Genomic DNA, 16341 nt, shown 5'->3' on the forward strand with positions numbered 1-16341 from the left:
ATCTAACAATGAACAAAAAGAAATGAGACTCTTGTCCTCAGGGAAATGAAGATAAAGACACAGAACACTGAGGGAGGGAGTGAAAAGCCCCAGTCTTGGAAGGCTCAGGGAAGTTTCCTGGGGAAACTGAATTTATACTTGGCCCTGAAGTAGGACTTCCATGAGTGGAAGACATGGGGAGAAGATTTCCAGCTATTGTGGTAAATGTTAGTTTCACATTGGCCATACGTCAGGCTGCACATCTGTTCCATTGTCTCTGGGGATGGTTAGAGACCTTGGAAAGAGCAGGTAATTCTGCATATTAAATTATAACCCATCAGGCGGCCGGTTAGATGAAAGGGCCTGGCTTCATGATTTCTTTCTTTCCATGAAGTAACCATATGGTCACCTTTCAGCTGAAATATTGTCCTAGGACTGAACTGCCTGGCAGCTGGTGACTTTTTTTGTTTTGTAAGATTAAAATTACTTTTCTTTTTTGATTATAAATACAATCAATGATAATTGTTTTTATAAGTTGGGGAAGGCAGAAAAGTATATGGAAGAACAAAGGAATCAACAATGCTACAATGCAAATTCATAATTTGCATTTTGCAATATTTCTATTGAGCATTTTTCACTGATACAGTCATTCATTCACATTTATAACTGGGCTTCTTATGGATAAATAGGCCTGCATTAGTGTGAGAGGGAGAAGAAGGCCACACAACGACAGATTCAAGTGCTTAGCAAGATACAGTGGCATCTAATGAATATGTTTTAAAATTAATAGGGAGTTTCGGTTGGTTTTCAGTTTTTAGAAATATTTCATTCCATGAAAAGCTGAGATATGTGTGGGATATGAAAATCTGAGATATGCATGAATATGTTATTATTTCTTACCATAGATTTTAAGGTAGATGTGTTTTTTAATTCTTGCTTTATAAAGGAATACATTTAATAACAGAGATTCAACAAGTTAATAGGAAAGGGATGCTACACCCTAGTACATCCAGGCAACATTTTGTCAAGGTTCTGCCTATCCAGTCTCACCAATTCTGGATCTCAGGATGGGAACCAGGTTCAGATAGCACTCCTTAATAATGTGATTCGATTAAACAGAAGTGGTTTAATTAAAACTGATTGAGACTTTAAAAGGAGAGTGGATGCTATTGATTATGTGATCTCTGTTCTGTTGGCCACTGTGATGTGCACAACTGTTTGGTCATGGACTATATTGAGAAACATTTTGTCTGATTAAAAAGAGAAGAGCCAAGTAGGCTTGGAGCTAGCTGGGGGACCAACTAGAGAGATGGAAATCCTTGATTTCCTGGTGAACAAGAACATTTTTAAAGACAGAAATATGTGGAATCTGTTTTTCATGTTTTTGAGTTTGTGGGGACTGAATCCCAGATCTGTTTAAGCATTTGTGAGCACTAATGCTTTTGTGAGAATGACTTTTTCTGAAGGAACTTACAAAAGTGTTGAGTTTCATGTTTGGGTTAAAGTAATCAAGCATGAAGACATATATATGGATGAAGGGCTAGGATGGAGAGAGAACTTCTCCAGGCCATCTGAGTTCCAGATAGATAGAATAAATTACAACTAACATGCACAAAGAGTGGAATGCCTTACGGTACTGATGTGAGCAACCTATCTCTATTTAGAGCACTATGACTGCATGTTGGACCTCCCAGGCCCCTTGGTAAGGCCAGTATTTCCTGAAGAACCTTTCTCAAACCCATACTTTATTTTATGCCTTCCATAATATCATTTCCATTTCCTTAAATGCTACCATCCCCTTTCCTGTCCTGACCTCTCACTGCCTTCTATTGAAATACCGCCTGCCCTTGACTTATCAAAGTGTACTGTCACGGTTTGTTTGCTTGACTAACTCCTTTAGTTTATAATTCTCCAGAATGCAGGAACTGTGCCTAGAAAAATGGTTGGTATATAGCAAACACTTGATAATTTATTGATTCGTTACTGAGGAAATGTAAGTGGGACTTAAGTTTGCTTAATAAATGTTTGCTATTATTGACGTCTACTAAAATCCAGCTTACCTAAGGAATTTTATTTCTAATATATACTAACACTGTTTTCCTTCTCTGACTACATTTATTGGGTACTTATTATGTGCAAGACACTATGTGACCTCATTTAATTCTTACAGTATCCCGTGTTGTAAGCACTATAATTATTTCTACAGGTGAGGAAATAGAGTCTCAGGAAAGGTGGGTGACGTGGCCAAGGTCATAAAGCTGAGGAGTGACAGGACCACGATTTGTGGCCAGGAAGTCTGATGCCAGAGCCTACAGTCTCTTCTACTCACCTCAGAAGTCCTACTTGTCCTTCAGGGCCAAGCATGGACTCAGCTTCCTCAGGAAACTTTCTTGTAGTTGTTGTCATCTTCTATCTTCTCATCTCACTATTAGGCTGAAGGCCTTGTGAGGCAGGAATCGTGGGTCTCCTCTTTCTATCATCTTGTTGTATGTGGCCAGCATCTTGTAAAGTTGTTTGGAAAGGGATTCCTACCTGTACTGGGCAGATGAGGGGAAGAGGGCTTGGGGATTTCTCTAGTCTTACCCAGCCACCCTCTGTCAGAGCCAGCGGTAGGCCTTAGGTGATCATCTCTAGTTCCAGGCTCCTTTCCTGGAAGAAAATGCCTTAGAAAATCCCTTTATAAACAATTCAGGAAGTGACAGAATTCGGAGATTCTTAGAATTGCAAGAAACCACAATGGTTACCTAGAGAAATGTCCTCATTTTCAACAGTAGGCCTAGAAAGGAGAGGTGACTTATCCAAGACTGTGGAGCAAGTTAGTAGAAAGATTGGAGTAATGAAAAAACAGACAACAACTTGCAGTTACCAGATCTGGGATTTAGTATTCACTCTGACATTTAGTTCTTAATGAATGGCCTATAATACAAAGTATAATTATTCAGATTCAAACCAAGTTGACAGTGTCTTTTCTGTCATTGCCTTTGGCCTATCTATATGCAAAGAATAGTTTTCTTCTTAGCAAAAACTCTTTTTATTCCACTTGGCACAGGCACTATTTATTGAACTGCTATTGCTTTAAAGTTTTCTTTTCTCCTGACTTACGTTCTCTTGCAGTCTCCTGGCTTCTTCCAGCTATAGCCTCTCCTCCCCCAGCCATGCTCCCTTCACCCTCTGAGCTCCCCATCCTCTCACCAGCCTTTTGTTTTCTTCATGGATGCCAAGTCAGCCAACCAGCATTGCTTGTCTCCTTTCCTGCTGTGCTCCACACACCCAACTAAGGCTATTTCCTGGTTGCCATCCTGAACCAGGCTGCAATTGCTAAAATATTAATGGCTTCCTTGGTGAAAAATAACACCGACGCTTCTTATTATAAATTAAAATTGCCAGAAAGGCAGAAACAATGACACAGAGGAAATAAAGCAAAACTCTAATATGAAAAAGTGTTTTAGAGTTAAGGCAGGAGAAGATATCCTTAGCCCTGCCTTCCCCATCACAATGCTGGGATCTTGCAGTGGGAAATACCGTCACCACTGGCCGAGAGTCACCATCTTGACCACCTAGATGGGGTGTATGGCAGGGTAGGCGATCCCTGGGGTTTTGCCTGGCTGGCTCTTCTTCTGGGTCCACTGGGAGAGAGGATGAAGGAAGAGCAGCATGGATCAGAAAAAAAAAAAAAAAGGCAAACTGCTATGGATAAAGAAAAGAGGGGCTTGCTGGGGTTAAAAATTCCGGTGACATCTTGGGATAAGGAAGGTTGAAGGATGCTGAGAAAAGATTAGGCTAAACTCAAAGGCCAAGAAATGTGATTCCTTCCTTTGTTTAATCTTAAGTAAAGCATTTAGCACTTTATGTCTTAAATATCTAATTCCCCAACCACACTCTGTCATTGTCATCATTGTACTCCTGGGGCCTTGCATGGTACTTGGCACAAACCACAATGCTAACCAGTATATTCAGAATGAATGGATAAATAATCAGCAAGGGAAAGAGTAGAGAGCAAAAACCGACCCTGAATGTTTCCAGCATAGTGAACGTTAATATTTTTATTTCTTTTGTAATAAAGAGTACAAAGGGTTGGGAGCAGGACATCACAGGAGGAGGAAAGATAGCACCATCTCTGCAGAAGAACTCCTGAACCACACACAGAAGGAAAGTGGATCCCCAGAGCAGCCTTTCCCACCAAAAAAAATCAGGCCCAATCCACGAGAGTTTGTCAGTAGCTCCCCAGGGTTCCAGGGTGTCTGCCAGCCTTCCTAGGAATCCTGAGCATGCCTCTAGGTGCCAGTGACTCAAACTCCTTTTTCCACTTCCCAGTTCAACCTCGTCACTCTCATTCCCACAAGTTCCCAATCTGAGTCCCATTCTCTGACCTTTCTCTGCTTCCCTTTTTATCTCATTTGAGACTGATCCTCAAGGGTTCCTCTGGCCCCTGCACTCATTTTCATTACTGGGTATGCTAATGTTCGTCTTCTAATTCAGGAAATCCTTCCAACCCTGTTTTCAGCTCTGCCCCCAAACCCTTCCACTTCCGCATTTCACCTCCCAGTCTCCTCACTCCTGGAGCAAAGAGCTCTGCACTTGGATTTCTAAGCATGCATGGCTCATGTGGAGCAGGGAAGTGGGAAGATGCCCCTCAGGGCAGAAAGCCTGCTTTTTGTGGGGACCCTACATATCATTCAAACAGGCATAGCTGTAGAGAACCTTCACTGAACCTCTCCTCCAGTTCTGCCTCTCCCCTCTGCTATGCTGAACTTGCAGTTCATTCTGCAGTAAAAAGCAGTAGCCAGGCTGCAGCGGGTGCTCCGGAAGCCCGACTGTAAGCATGCACACTGTATATGTGGTGTGCAAGCAAGCCATCATCAGTCATACAAAGCAGTTGCTATGGAACGTGTGAAAAGTGAGAAATATGGTTTAATTGTGGATTTTATTATAAGTGTGATACTAGTCAGAAAGGCCCAGGAAGCTGGCATTGCAGCTACCAGCTCAGGGAAAAGGAAAGAGAGCAGCAGAAACTGCTATAGTAGATCCAACTGATGTTAACATATGTGGACACCCTCCCGTCTCCTGGCCCCTTTCCTTTCACCCAGATTTGGTACGTGGCAAATCTAAACATTTGCAAATTCACAGTCGTAATCAGTCATCCGGCACATTATGAACTTCCACTGGCGATCCCTGTGGGAGGGAGAGTCAGAAAATGAGTATCAGTGAGAAAGGACACGGCAGGAAGAATCGCTGCTGGGGAAACAGCAACAGAGAACATTTGGAGGACCTGGGAGCTGAAGGGACACTTAATCTCACTTTGCTCTTAGAAGACATCTTTATGCAGTTTACCAAGAGCCAACAAATCTGTGAGTTCAGGCCACCCTTGAAGGTGACTAACTAGGTCACTGGCTGTGTGGAGGCTTCTGTTCATCACTGGTGGTCAACTCACCCCTGCTGCCTCCAGAAAGTACCTCAAGGACCTGTGGGTTAACAGCTTGGGATAAAAGCATTTATTTAACATCATCTCCATTTCATTGTAAAGAATCTTGTTTTAGGCTGGGCTTGGTGGCTCACACCTGCAATCCCAGCCCTTTGGGAGGCTGAGGCAGGTGGATTGCTTGAGGCTAGGAGTTTGAGACCAGTCTGGCCAATATGTGGAAACACTGACTCCACAAAAAAAGACAAAAAAATAGCTGGGTGTGGTGGCGCACGCCTGTAGTCCCACCTACTTGAGAGACTGAGGCGGGAGGATTGCTGGAGTCCTGGAGGTTGAGGCTGCAGTGAACTGAGATGGTGCCACTGCACTCCAGCCTGGGTGACAGAGTGAAACCCTGTCTCAAAAAAAAAAAAAAAAAAAAATCTTGTTTTAAAAAGTCCATCCATTTTCCCACTGACTCTTTCTGAGCACTTACCATATGCAGAGTGCTCACCATGCACTGGGCTCTGTGCTATACATGTGTTTCCCTTCAGAAAACACTGCTACAGAGAAATGAAAAAATCCCTTAAAGTAAAAAAGAAAATGGCTGCCATTCTGGCGTCACTAGAATTGTTATGAATTGCCTATGTGTTTAAGTGGTTGGGGATGGGAAGAGTGTACATAGCATTACTAACTTTTGAAAAATGTGGTGTGGATACATTTCAAGGAATGTTCTTTGCTCAGGGCAAACTTATATTCTTTATTCATCCATTTAAGAGAAATGTATCGAGTGCCTACATTGCATGACACTCCTGTGGTCTAATATTGTTGAACAGTGATAATGATAATTGTAGCCTCCAATATATCTGGCATTGTACCAGATGCTTTACCTGTTTTCTCTTTTAATCCTCACAACAATTCATTGTTTAAGTGAAGAACCAGGCTCAGAGAAATAATTAACTTGCTTTAAGGTAGTACAAGTAATAGGTGATAATTTCAGATTCACAGTTTATTGGACTCAAATCTTGATCTTTCTCTTAAACCACACTGTCTCCCTAACTAGGTAATCTTAAGCCCAGAAGAACACACAGCTGCCGTGCCCTTTGCACAGTCCTGATAAAGGGCAACAATAAAGAGGTTTTCCATATTTAATTATGCAAATCATTCCAAAGCTTAGTGGGGTCCTTTACAAACTCAGAATTATCTATCTCCATTTTCAATCTGCAAGGTCTGTTTTCAACAATTTATCCTAAACACTATGACTAACAAAGCCTTCATCCAGCTTCTAAACTGAAAAAGGGGGCTGACTCTGCTCAAACAGCCTAAGGCAGGCTTTCTAATTCTGAGTCTGTTGCTCCGGGTCATTTGTTTAAAACAATTGGGTATAGAGTCCCTCAACGCAAATCCGGATAATCAACTTGAGGGTCTGGGTGATACCAGAGCCTGGGTGATATTTTGATTCCTGCAGTTGTCAAAAGATTGTTTTAGAAGGAAATTAGAAAATTGGTGGCATGTGGGTTTACCAAATGACTGTAATTACTGCAGCCAGGTCTTATTTATCTGTGTACCAACAAACACAGATAAACAAGATCTTATGATCAGGCATTCAAACTACTCTTTTAAAAGGCTATTAACTGATGCTGAGTAAAACTTAGACTTGGTCCTATGAAGACCAAATGATTCCACCAGGTTCAGTCTCTGATTTCACACCAGGACAGTGGGGGCAAATTTGCTCCTCAAGGGAATACTTGGCAATGTCTGCAACTACTTTTGGTTGTCACAACTTGGGGTGGAGTGCTAGTAGCATCTAGTGGGTAGGCTAAACATCTAGAATGCAAAGGACAGACTCTGAAACAAAGAAATATCTGGACCCAGATGTCAATAGCGCACAGATGGAAAAAACTGCATTCTAAGAGGAAACCACTATGATTTGTGTGTGGAGGGAAAGCTCTTGCACAGGGAGTCCTGCCCTGACAATAGTTCTCCAAGCTGGGGGCCTCGGCGTCTTTCAGCAGAGCAGAAGAAACCTAAGTTGTGGATCATTAAGCTACTTGTTTTTGATGACAGTAGCAAAATTGCATGAGTATATTTATTTTATTTTATTTTGGGGGGAAGATATTCATTTTAAATTAATGCAATGACGTAATATTTCAGTTTTTCATGATTGTGGGTAATCCACACAACCAAAAATTTACTGAAAACTGAATTTACTGAAAATTGAATTGAGCGTTTTAACTACTCAAATATATTTATTTCATCCTAATCTTGGACGTCACTCTTCCTTTACTGTATTCATTCCTGCTTTCTTAAACAGGGAACATAGAACTAATTTTCTTGTTGAGCTGAAGTCATCATTTGCAGCATTGAGCACCCCTGTTATTTCGTTTAGCACTTTGGGGAGCATGGCCCTGCTAAATGACAACCCACGTTCTTTGAGTTCTTGAGCCTTTCATTTTCTTTATTGTTCTTACGCTTATTTGTTGTCATGTCATCCAGCTATTTATTCTCATTGGTGGAATGAGTTTCATTCTAAGTACTATATAGTGGGTTCCCTTTCTAATTTGCTGCTTCTAGAAAATTGGTAACTAGGCTAGTTTAAAGTATATCTAAAGTAAAAATGAGTAATGTGTGCAAACTGAGTGGTTTGCCTATGGGTAAACATAAAGGTTTTTGCTGATCAGCCTGCAACATATATTGTGCCTTTCCAGAGCTACTTAATGTCCTTTTTTTAAAAAAAAAAAAAAAGAAATTCTAGGTCATATTAAATAAGTTAACTTTATTTCAGATGTAATTCTGTTTGAAAACACAGACACACACCAAAGATGTATCACACTCAAATTCATCACAGCATACTATCTTATGAGTTAATGTAAGTGTTATTTGGTTTGCAACGTATTTATTGGTAACTTTTCAGGAATTCATTTCTGTGTAAAAAGTGATTATCAGCTGACTAAAAGTAGGCCAAACCAATCATTAACACCTGAATTTACCCACACCTTTCTCTATATTAGTAGGGAGTACAATTCTTGTTTTCTTCTTACTGTTTTGATGTATTTGAGATAGGACTAAGGAGTTGATTGCGAGAGAAAGGTGATGACAAAAGGGTTAGTGCAGTTTTTATATTCAGGCCATTTAAATTATCTTTCTTTCGTTAATTTTTGTCAGCTTTACTGAGGGATTGTTAACTCCTTTCATTTCTAAATATTGTTGGTAGATGCTGTGGTCTGAATGTTGGTGTCCCCTTAAAATTTATATGTTGGAACCTAATACTCAATGTGATAGTATTAGGAGGAGGAGCCTTTAGGGGGTGATTAAGCCATGAGGGCTCTGCTGTCATGAATGGGATTAGTGCCCATATAAAAGAAGTTGAAGGGAACTGGCTTGCCCTTTCCACCATGTGTGAGCACACAGTAATAAAGCAACATCTCTGAAGCAGCAAGCAACCCCTTACCAGACACTGAACCTGCTGATGCCTTGATCTTGGACTTTCCAGCCTCCAGAACTGTGAACAATAAATTTCTATTGTTCGTAAGTTACCTAGTCTAAGGTAATGTGGTAAAGGAGCCCAAACAGACTAGGACAGTAGGTTCTGTGTGTTTCTTATCTCCAATCCCTTTTCTTTCTCTTCTCTCTTCTTTCCTAAAACCCAAAGTGGGGATCATATAGAGGCATGGGGTTGAAGGGCATCCATTTGGACAACGGGCACCCCTCTAACTGTATTTGCCTTCTCCTCTTGGTGTTTCATGAGGAAAAGTACTCTTTGAAATTGAGTGAGGGGAAAATCTTAGACCATCAAGGGATACCAAGTTTAGGACTTTGCTCTTGAGCAGGCTGGAATCCACCCTCATCTCCAAGGTGAGCAGCTCCACGAGGTGAGCTCATGAGAACAGCTCACTTCCCATGGCCTCCTATTTTCCAGCCAAATCTGAAGTTAATCCTTGACCAGGTAGGAAACTAAAATAAGGAAAACCTCAGGTCAAAGTTCCTGCAGAAATATATGTGCATGTAAGAAATCTGCACTTGTATTCTGCATATATGTATGTATGTGTGTGTGTGTGTGTGTGTGTGTGTGTGTGTTTATAAATTCCTGCAGGTATAATACTTGCAGGGAGTTAGTCCCAGCTCCTTTAACCCTAGCCCCATGGGGAAGGGGCTATCTTTCTCACCTTTCCACTGCAGAGAAAGTGGTTGTTGCTCCTCGGATATAGTAATCATAATTGTAGGAAATCATGTCCATGTCCTCACCATAGTGACCTGGATATTCTGTTGTCAGCCTATGCAGGAAGAACAAAAGGTTAGAGGAAAATAAAACACATTATTATTGCTGGGAGCAAACAGAAGACACACTATGAAGAAGAGATGGAGTTTGAGCATCTTGGCAAATCCAGACTGAAGTTAATGACATCCACCAAACCACTCCAGGCTGTGAAGAAACAGACAGCTCTCCTCCCACTTCTTATCTTCCTTTTCTAGGCCATTAAACTGTACACTGAAAAAGATGTAGATACCTCCCCAGGCTTTGGAATTATCAAAATAATTTTGGAGTTCTTGATATTGATTAATATCAATATTATTCCTATTCTATTCAAGTCAACTAAGACAATGTTTTCAAATTTTAGATTATAAGTCATTAGTTGATAACAAAGTCAATTTAATTGGCTTGAAAAGCAATTTAATTGGCTTTAAAAAGATATAAAATAGAAAAGAAAATATCAAAGCATGCATCACATGCAATAAGGATAAGTCTATGTATGTAAACATTTTGTTTCAAATATATATGTGTATGTGTTAATAAGATGCATGTATTGTGCTAGTTTAACATATATTTCTTATTGTGAGTTATAGTCAACAACGTGTTCAAAAATTATTTAATTAAAATGTAAGCTCCTCAAAGGTAGAGGTTTTCCCTTGGCCACCATTGTTCATCCAGCACCTAAAACAGATACATAATAAATATTAGCTGAATAAATATATGGCCTGGGGAAAGTCAATTCATCTCAGTTTTCCGACCTGTAGAAGAATAAAGTCTACCTTATAGGTTTGTCATTGGAACTAATAAAAATGAGTGATGAGGGTGCTATACACATGGTAGGTGTTGAATCTCTAAGAACTATTTTGTTTCTTCTTCCTCTTCCTCCTTTCCTTTCCTTCTCTTCCAATATTGCGTAAATCCTGGGCCTTCCTATGAGTAGGTCCATGGTAGTCCATCCTGGAATAAGTCTAGAATCCACCAGTTCTCATAAGGGCTTTGCCACTGGGACCTTTAGGACCAAAACAGTCCTTTTACCATGAAATAGTTCCTCCAAAGTCTTTATCCAAACCCCAGGGCAGCTTGGAAAACAACTAGTTTTCCAAGTGTCAATAATTTCATCTGATTTCAGTTTAACAGATCACTGTTTATTAATGCTAGAAAGATCTTCTCCTCTGCAGTCTGATGGTGATCTTTCTCTAAGATTGTCATTAAATCATGAAAAGATTGATTTATAAACTGTAAGGGCTCCTAGGAGGATCTCAGTGCACAGATGGAGCAAGATCAATGGTTAGCCCATTCTCTTGGCTCATAATCATTCCTTTTACCCATTATTCACTAACCTTTGCTCCCTGATTTGAATTTTCCTAACACATAATTATGCTCTATCAGGATGGCAAGCCCAACCCAAAGTGAGGTACATGTGTTTTGGCTTAATGTGTTCATGAAGGGGAACAAGGCCCTGCCAATCCAGAAACTTATTTTGTGCTTCCAAAGAGGTCCAGAAGCGGGACTTTATCTTTCAGGTAAATGTCTTTTTTTTTTTTTTTTTTTTTTGAGACCGAGTCTCACTGTGTCACCCAGGCTGTTGTGCAATGGCGCAATCTCAGCTCACTGCAACTTCCGCCCTCTCCTGTCTCGGTGTCCCAAGTAGCTGGGATTACAGGTTTGTGCCATCATGCCCAGCTAATTTTTGTATTTTTAGTAGAGACAAGGTTTCACCATGTTGGCCAGGCTTGTCTGGAACTCCTGACCTCAAGTGATCCGCCCACCTCCATCTCCCAAAGTGCTGGGATTATATGCATGAGCCACCGCGCCCAGCATAGTAAATGTCTTATAAGTAGAACTAATACGGCCTTACTTGGATCCCACTGATTTATGATCCATGAGAACAAAAAATATCTTCAAAAACTTTTGAAGCAACCTTTGGATACAATGTATAAAAATTAATTATCAAACTTTTTTTTTTTTTGCCAAGGCAGAATCTATATACAGCAACACTGCATTAGGCTAAATCCAATTGCTAAAAGTATTTGGAAATTATGAGGCTAGATTTTTATTTTTAAGTTTTTACTGACCACTCTGAATAAAGTGGGAAAGAAAAGCTTACCTTTAAAAAAAAATCAAGAAGTTTTACCTTCAAAGAAGGAAAATGTTATTTAATGCTTTATTTAATTAGGATTCTCTATTGCTTCATTTTTGGTAGTGACCAGACATAAGCCCCCTGTCTAATTGGACAGTTTGTCTGAGAAGCCTCTTCATGAGGGACTGATGTCCACTGAATTTCTAGAATGTCCTAGAGAAGGTGACGTACATGACCATTGGTACATTTTCTCCTTGGTCACAGACAGGTTTTGTTTTCTGTGACTTTTGGTTGTTGTTATTTTGTGTTGTTTTTGTTATAACACCATGGGATCAAGTTTAGACTGTCTTAGAGAAACCTGGGTTAAGGAGGATAGGGAAGGAGGTTGGATATCGATGGAAATCTTTTTTATGAGATAAAAAATACCAAGGGAGAAATGACCCAAATCACTGGTAGAAAGTGAATCGCACAAACACCATCCATAGGAAGAACTGTTGTGTCAGTGTGGCCCAGGATTCTGTATTCTGTATTTTCAAACCAGATATATGTGGCTGCATTTAGTTCTTGATGATATTGCACACACACACACAGAAGTGAAAGGCCCAGTAATAGCTCCTTAGAGAGAAAAAAGAATTTAAACGTTCAGAACTAGACACTGAGACAGGGCATAAGAACTTGTCAGGAAATTACAAGAGGCTACAAGGAAGCAGAATGATCAGGGTTTCCTAAGCTGTGACATCGGGCTTTGCCGGTGTGGGTGGGGGAAGAGTTCAGTGTGGTTCCAGCTTCCTTGTGAATTATTAGGTCACTTTAAGTAGTTTTTTTGAAAAACACACTTCATACTGAGCATTGCCATACATTCCTAGATGAATTAAAACAATCAAGCAAACCTTCAGCTTGGCAAGATGAAGAAGAGTGCAGGTCAGGAAGATGCCTTTACTGAAATGAGTCTACTTTTCAAACATTTCTATGGGAAGCCTTATTTTCTCCTTTCCCCTAAAGTAAAGAGTTTGAATAGATTTATTCGATTTTAGATCTTATTTAATTTTTAATAAAAACTACCGGTGTGTGGTGTGTGTGTGCGTGTGTTTATTCCTGTCACTTTCAGATGAATGATTCTTATGGTACAATTTCTCACTTCACAACATTTTTTCTGCTGTCAAGATGAGAGACAGAGAGTTGTTCCAAAGCTAAGTAAAATCTTGATAACATAAAGCCACTTGTACAACTGTTGTGTCAGCCGAGGCTGATGGGAAAATAATTAAGTATTATCTTAGTTATGAGCTGAGGGAAATCAGTTCAAACTGAAGAAAATTTTAAGATTGATATAGGATTTTTCCCATATAAGGTTCTTGAAGCACTAAAATTATCAACAGATCCAACTAGACTCAATGAATGTTTGCTGGTCAATACAATATTATAGATGTGGCTGATAGATGTCTCGGCTCTTTTGCCACAAGAATAGACATATTGCAGAGCTGAGTCCAGATATATGTTCTCACATCCATTTTAGGAAGGGAAATGGAGATACAATCTAGTTATATACAGTGGCCAATTTTATTCATTGTCAGAGGTTTGGTTGAGAACTGATTAGGTTTTTAGCAGTTAAAGATTTTCAATCTATTCCCTGACATAAAGTGACTCAGCATAAGGTTTTGTGAAAACCCACCTCTACGAGACCTTATTCAGAGCTAGACACTTTTCTTCTATGAAAGTCAAACTTCATAGCACTGACATGTGTTTGTAACAGCCATTTCACTTGGGGGAATTAGGACAACTGGATTACTCGGTGTCACCTGGAAGCTCCTCTTTCAGGACTTTCCCTCCTATTGATGTGCACATAAACAGATGCAGCTTCATCTCATGGTTAGGAACCACCAGATCCCCAACCTTGGTCCACTTTGTGGGGACACCAGAAAAGCACACACCACAGATTCCCTACCATAAAAACTGGAAGAAAACCCCAGCATGTACATACGAACAGATCAGAATGGGTACCTAAGGAAGCCGTACTTCAGCTTTTTAAAAAATAAGAATAAAATTAGAAAGTCTTCAAAATAATCTTTTATAGCTCAGCTCATGCTCAAACATTTTAGAGAAGCTTCTATTGGTCGTTCAATGTTGAATTCTGTTTTTCTTCTATTTCTCCACCACTCAATTAGCACCTTACTTTAAATATCCTATTCTAATGTCCTGTGACATGTCAGCTGATACAGTTTGGCTGTGTCTTCACCCAAATCTCATTTTGAATTCTCAGATGTTGTGAGAGGGACCTGGTGGGAGGTAGTTGAATCTTGGGGCAGGTCTTTCCTGTGTTGTGTTCATACTAGTGAATAAGTTTCATGAGAGCTGATGGTTTTAAAAATGAAAGTTTCCCTGCACAAGCTCTCTTTTTGCCTGCTGCCATCCACGTAAGATGTGACTTGCTCCTCTTTGCCTTCCACCATGATTGTGAGGCTTCCTCAGCCACGTGGAACTGTGAGTTCTCCACTAAACCTCTTTCTTTTGTAAATTGCCTAGCCTCAGGTATGTCTTTATCAGCAGCATGAAAATGGACAAATACATCAGCACTATATATTTAGCAAAATAAAAGAATGCTGTATAACATCATGAGGGCCAATATAGTGAGCTCTTTGAGGGATCATTAGTGCATGGAATCAAATATGCTTTTATGATCTGGTTCAGAGGTGGGTTTGGAGGAGAAACTCAACATTTGTGGATTTGATGTGTTGAGGTTGGCTTATGTTTTGTACATTCAGCTAAAAAGATGTCCCTTTCTGACAGGCAAATCATTGAGAAGTTTGTTAAATAAAGCCAGTCTGTTCATGATCAATCCTCTTGCATAATGCTTTTCCAGGCAAGCTATAAGGAATGAACATATTTCAGATTGCTTAGTTTGTCTTTATTAGGAGCTACATCAGACTCTCTTTGAATTAATTTTGCAAAGACTGAAAAAATAAACCCCAAATGGAGTTACATGTAAAGGAAAATAGCCACAAAGAACAACCCCCCAGCTTCTTCCCACAAGAGCTGGGGATTGGCCAATTGGTACCTCTGTAGTCACCCAAGTGCCCTTCTCTACACAGAAAACCTGAACCCTGGGGCTCTGGGGTGTGAGAAATAAAAACAAATGTCCATGTCTGTCCTCTTATGGCATTTTGGGACTTCATATTTCAAACACTTCAGACATGTATCACAACACAAGGGAACAACAGTTCCAGGGATATCTGTGCCTTAAATGAGTAGAGGAAAGTCCCTGAACACTTTCCAAATTGCTTTCTTGGAAGTGAGTTTCTAACTCACTGTCCAAGTCCAGGGTTAGTCAGTAAGCACATTTGCTTTGACTCGTGTTGATTTTCATTAGCCACATTATATGGTGGTCACCCTGGGTCTGCACGTCAGTGGGGGCTACTCCACCTTCAACAGCTCCCCTCCAATTAAAATAGCTTTATTCTCTGTTTTCTACCAGATGCCTACTGTACTATTATGTAATGTTTCACCTACAGAAGTCTTATTCCTCATATAGAGACAGCTCAGTACAATGCAAAGAGCATGGGATTTGGAGGCAGATAGACTGTTTGAGTCAAGTTTGGAACTTTGAAGGAAGCCATAACTTCTATAGCTCAGTTCCCTCATCTGTATGATAGTATCATAATTTTTGTGTGTGAGGATTAAATGCAGTAACACATGAACACATAGTAGGTGTCAATAAATATTATTATTATCATCATTATCATTATTAGGGTCAACCAAAGCCTATGAATTGTTATTATTTCATATCTATTCACATTCATTGACTGCTTAAGTGAATTAATAAATAGAAGTAAGAATGATTGCTTCTAGAATCTATTATAGTAGAGGGAAGCAGACTAGATAGAATAAAACATCAGATTTGGTTTGTAACTGAGAGGTTTACTTTGTTCTAAGCAGCTGGCCTTGGGTTAACGAATACTTAGCTAGACGCATCTATGATATTTCTGCTTTTGAAGTTTGAACATAGGGAGAAACGTATCACCTATAATGCAGGCACCAAATACAGTCGATATGGTTTGGCTCTGAGTCCCCCACCAAATCTCACCTTGAATTGTGGTTTCCATAATCCCCACATGTCATGGAAGGGACCCAGTGGGAAGTAATTTAATCATAGGGGTGGTCACTCTCATGCTGTTCTCATGATCGTGAATGAGTTCTCATGAGATCTGATGGTTTTATAAGGGACTTTTCCCCTTTTGCTTGGCCCTTTTTCCTGCCATCATGTGAAGGACGTGTTTGCTTCCCCTTCTGCCATGATTGTAAGTTTCCTGAGGCCTCCCCAGCCCTGCAAACTGTGAGTAAATTAAACCTCTTTCCTTTATAAATTACCCAGTCTCGGGTATGTCTTTATTAGCAGTGTGAGAACGGACTAATACAACAGTCATCAGTGGCATCTGCAGGGGATTGATTCCAGGACTCCCATGAATACCAAAATCTGCAGAAACTCAAGCCCTTGATCTAAAATGGTGTAGTATTTGCATATAACCTATGAATATCCTCCTGTTTACTTTAAATCACCTCTAAATTACTTATAATACCTAAGATAATGTAAATGCTATGTGAATAGTTATTATACTATGTGGTTTTGTATTTGTATCA

The 16341-nt window shown here is 40.0% G+C and overlaps 1 protein-coding gene across 1 annotated transcript in view; it reads right to left on the reverse strand.

The window, feature by feature from the left end:
* Positions 1-3996: 3996 nt before the first annotated feature.
* DPT (dermatopontin) overlaps positions 3997-16341 on the reverse strand; it is a 34190-nt gene continuing 21845 nt past the window's right edge. Inside the window, exons 3-4 of the mRNA XM_033197203.1 lie at positions 9544-9651; positions 3997-5151 (exon numbers count right to left, since the gene is read on the reverse strand). Of these exons, the coding sequence (XP_033053094.1) occupies positions 5085-5151; positions 9544-9651 (175 nt within the window). The 3' untranslated portion in view covers positions 3997-5084. The remainder of the gene's footprint in view (positions 5152-9543; positions 9652-16341) is intronic.

The sequence above is a fragment of the Trachypithecus francoisi genome, unplaced genomic scaffold, assembly GCF_009764315.1.
Source record: "Trachypithecus francoisi isolate TF-2019V2 unplaced genomic scaffold, Tfra_2.0 Lachesis_group5, whole genome shotgun sequence".
NCBI lineage: Eukaryota > Metazoa > Chordata > Mammalia > Primates > Cercopithecidae > Trachypithecus > Trachypithecus francoisi.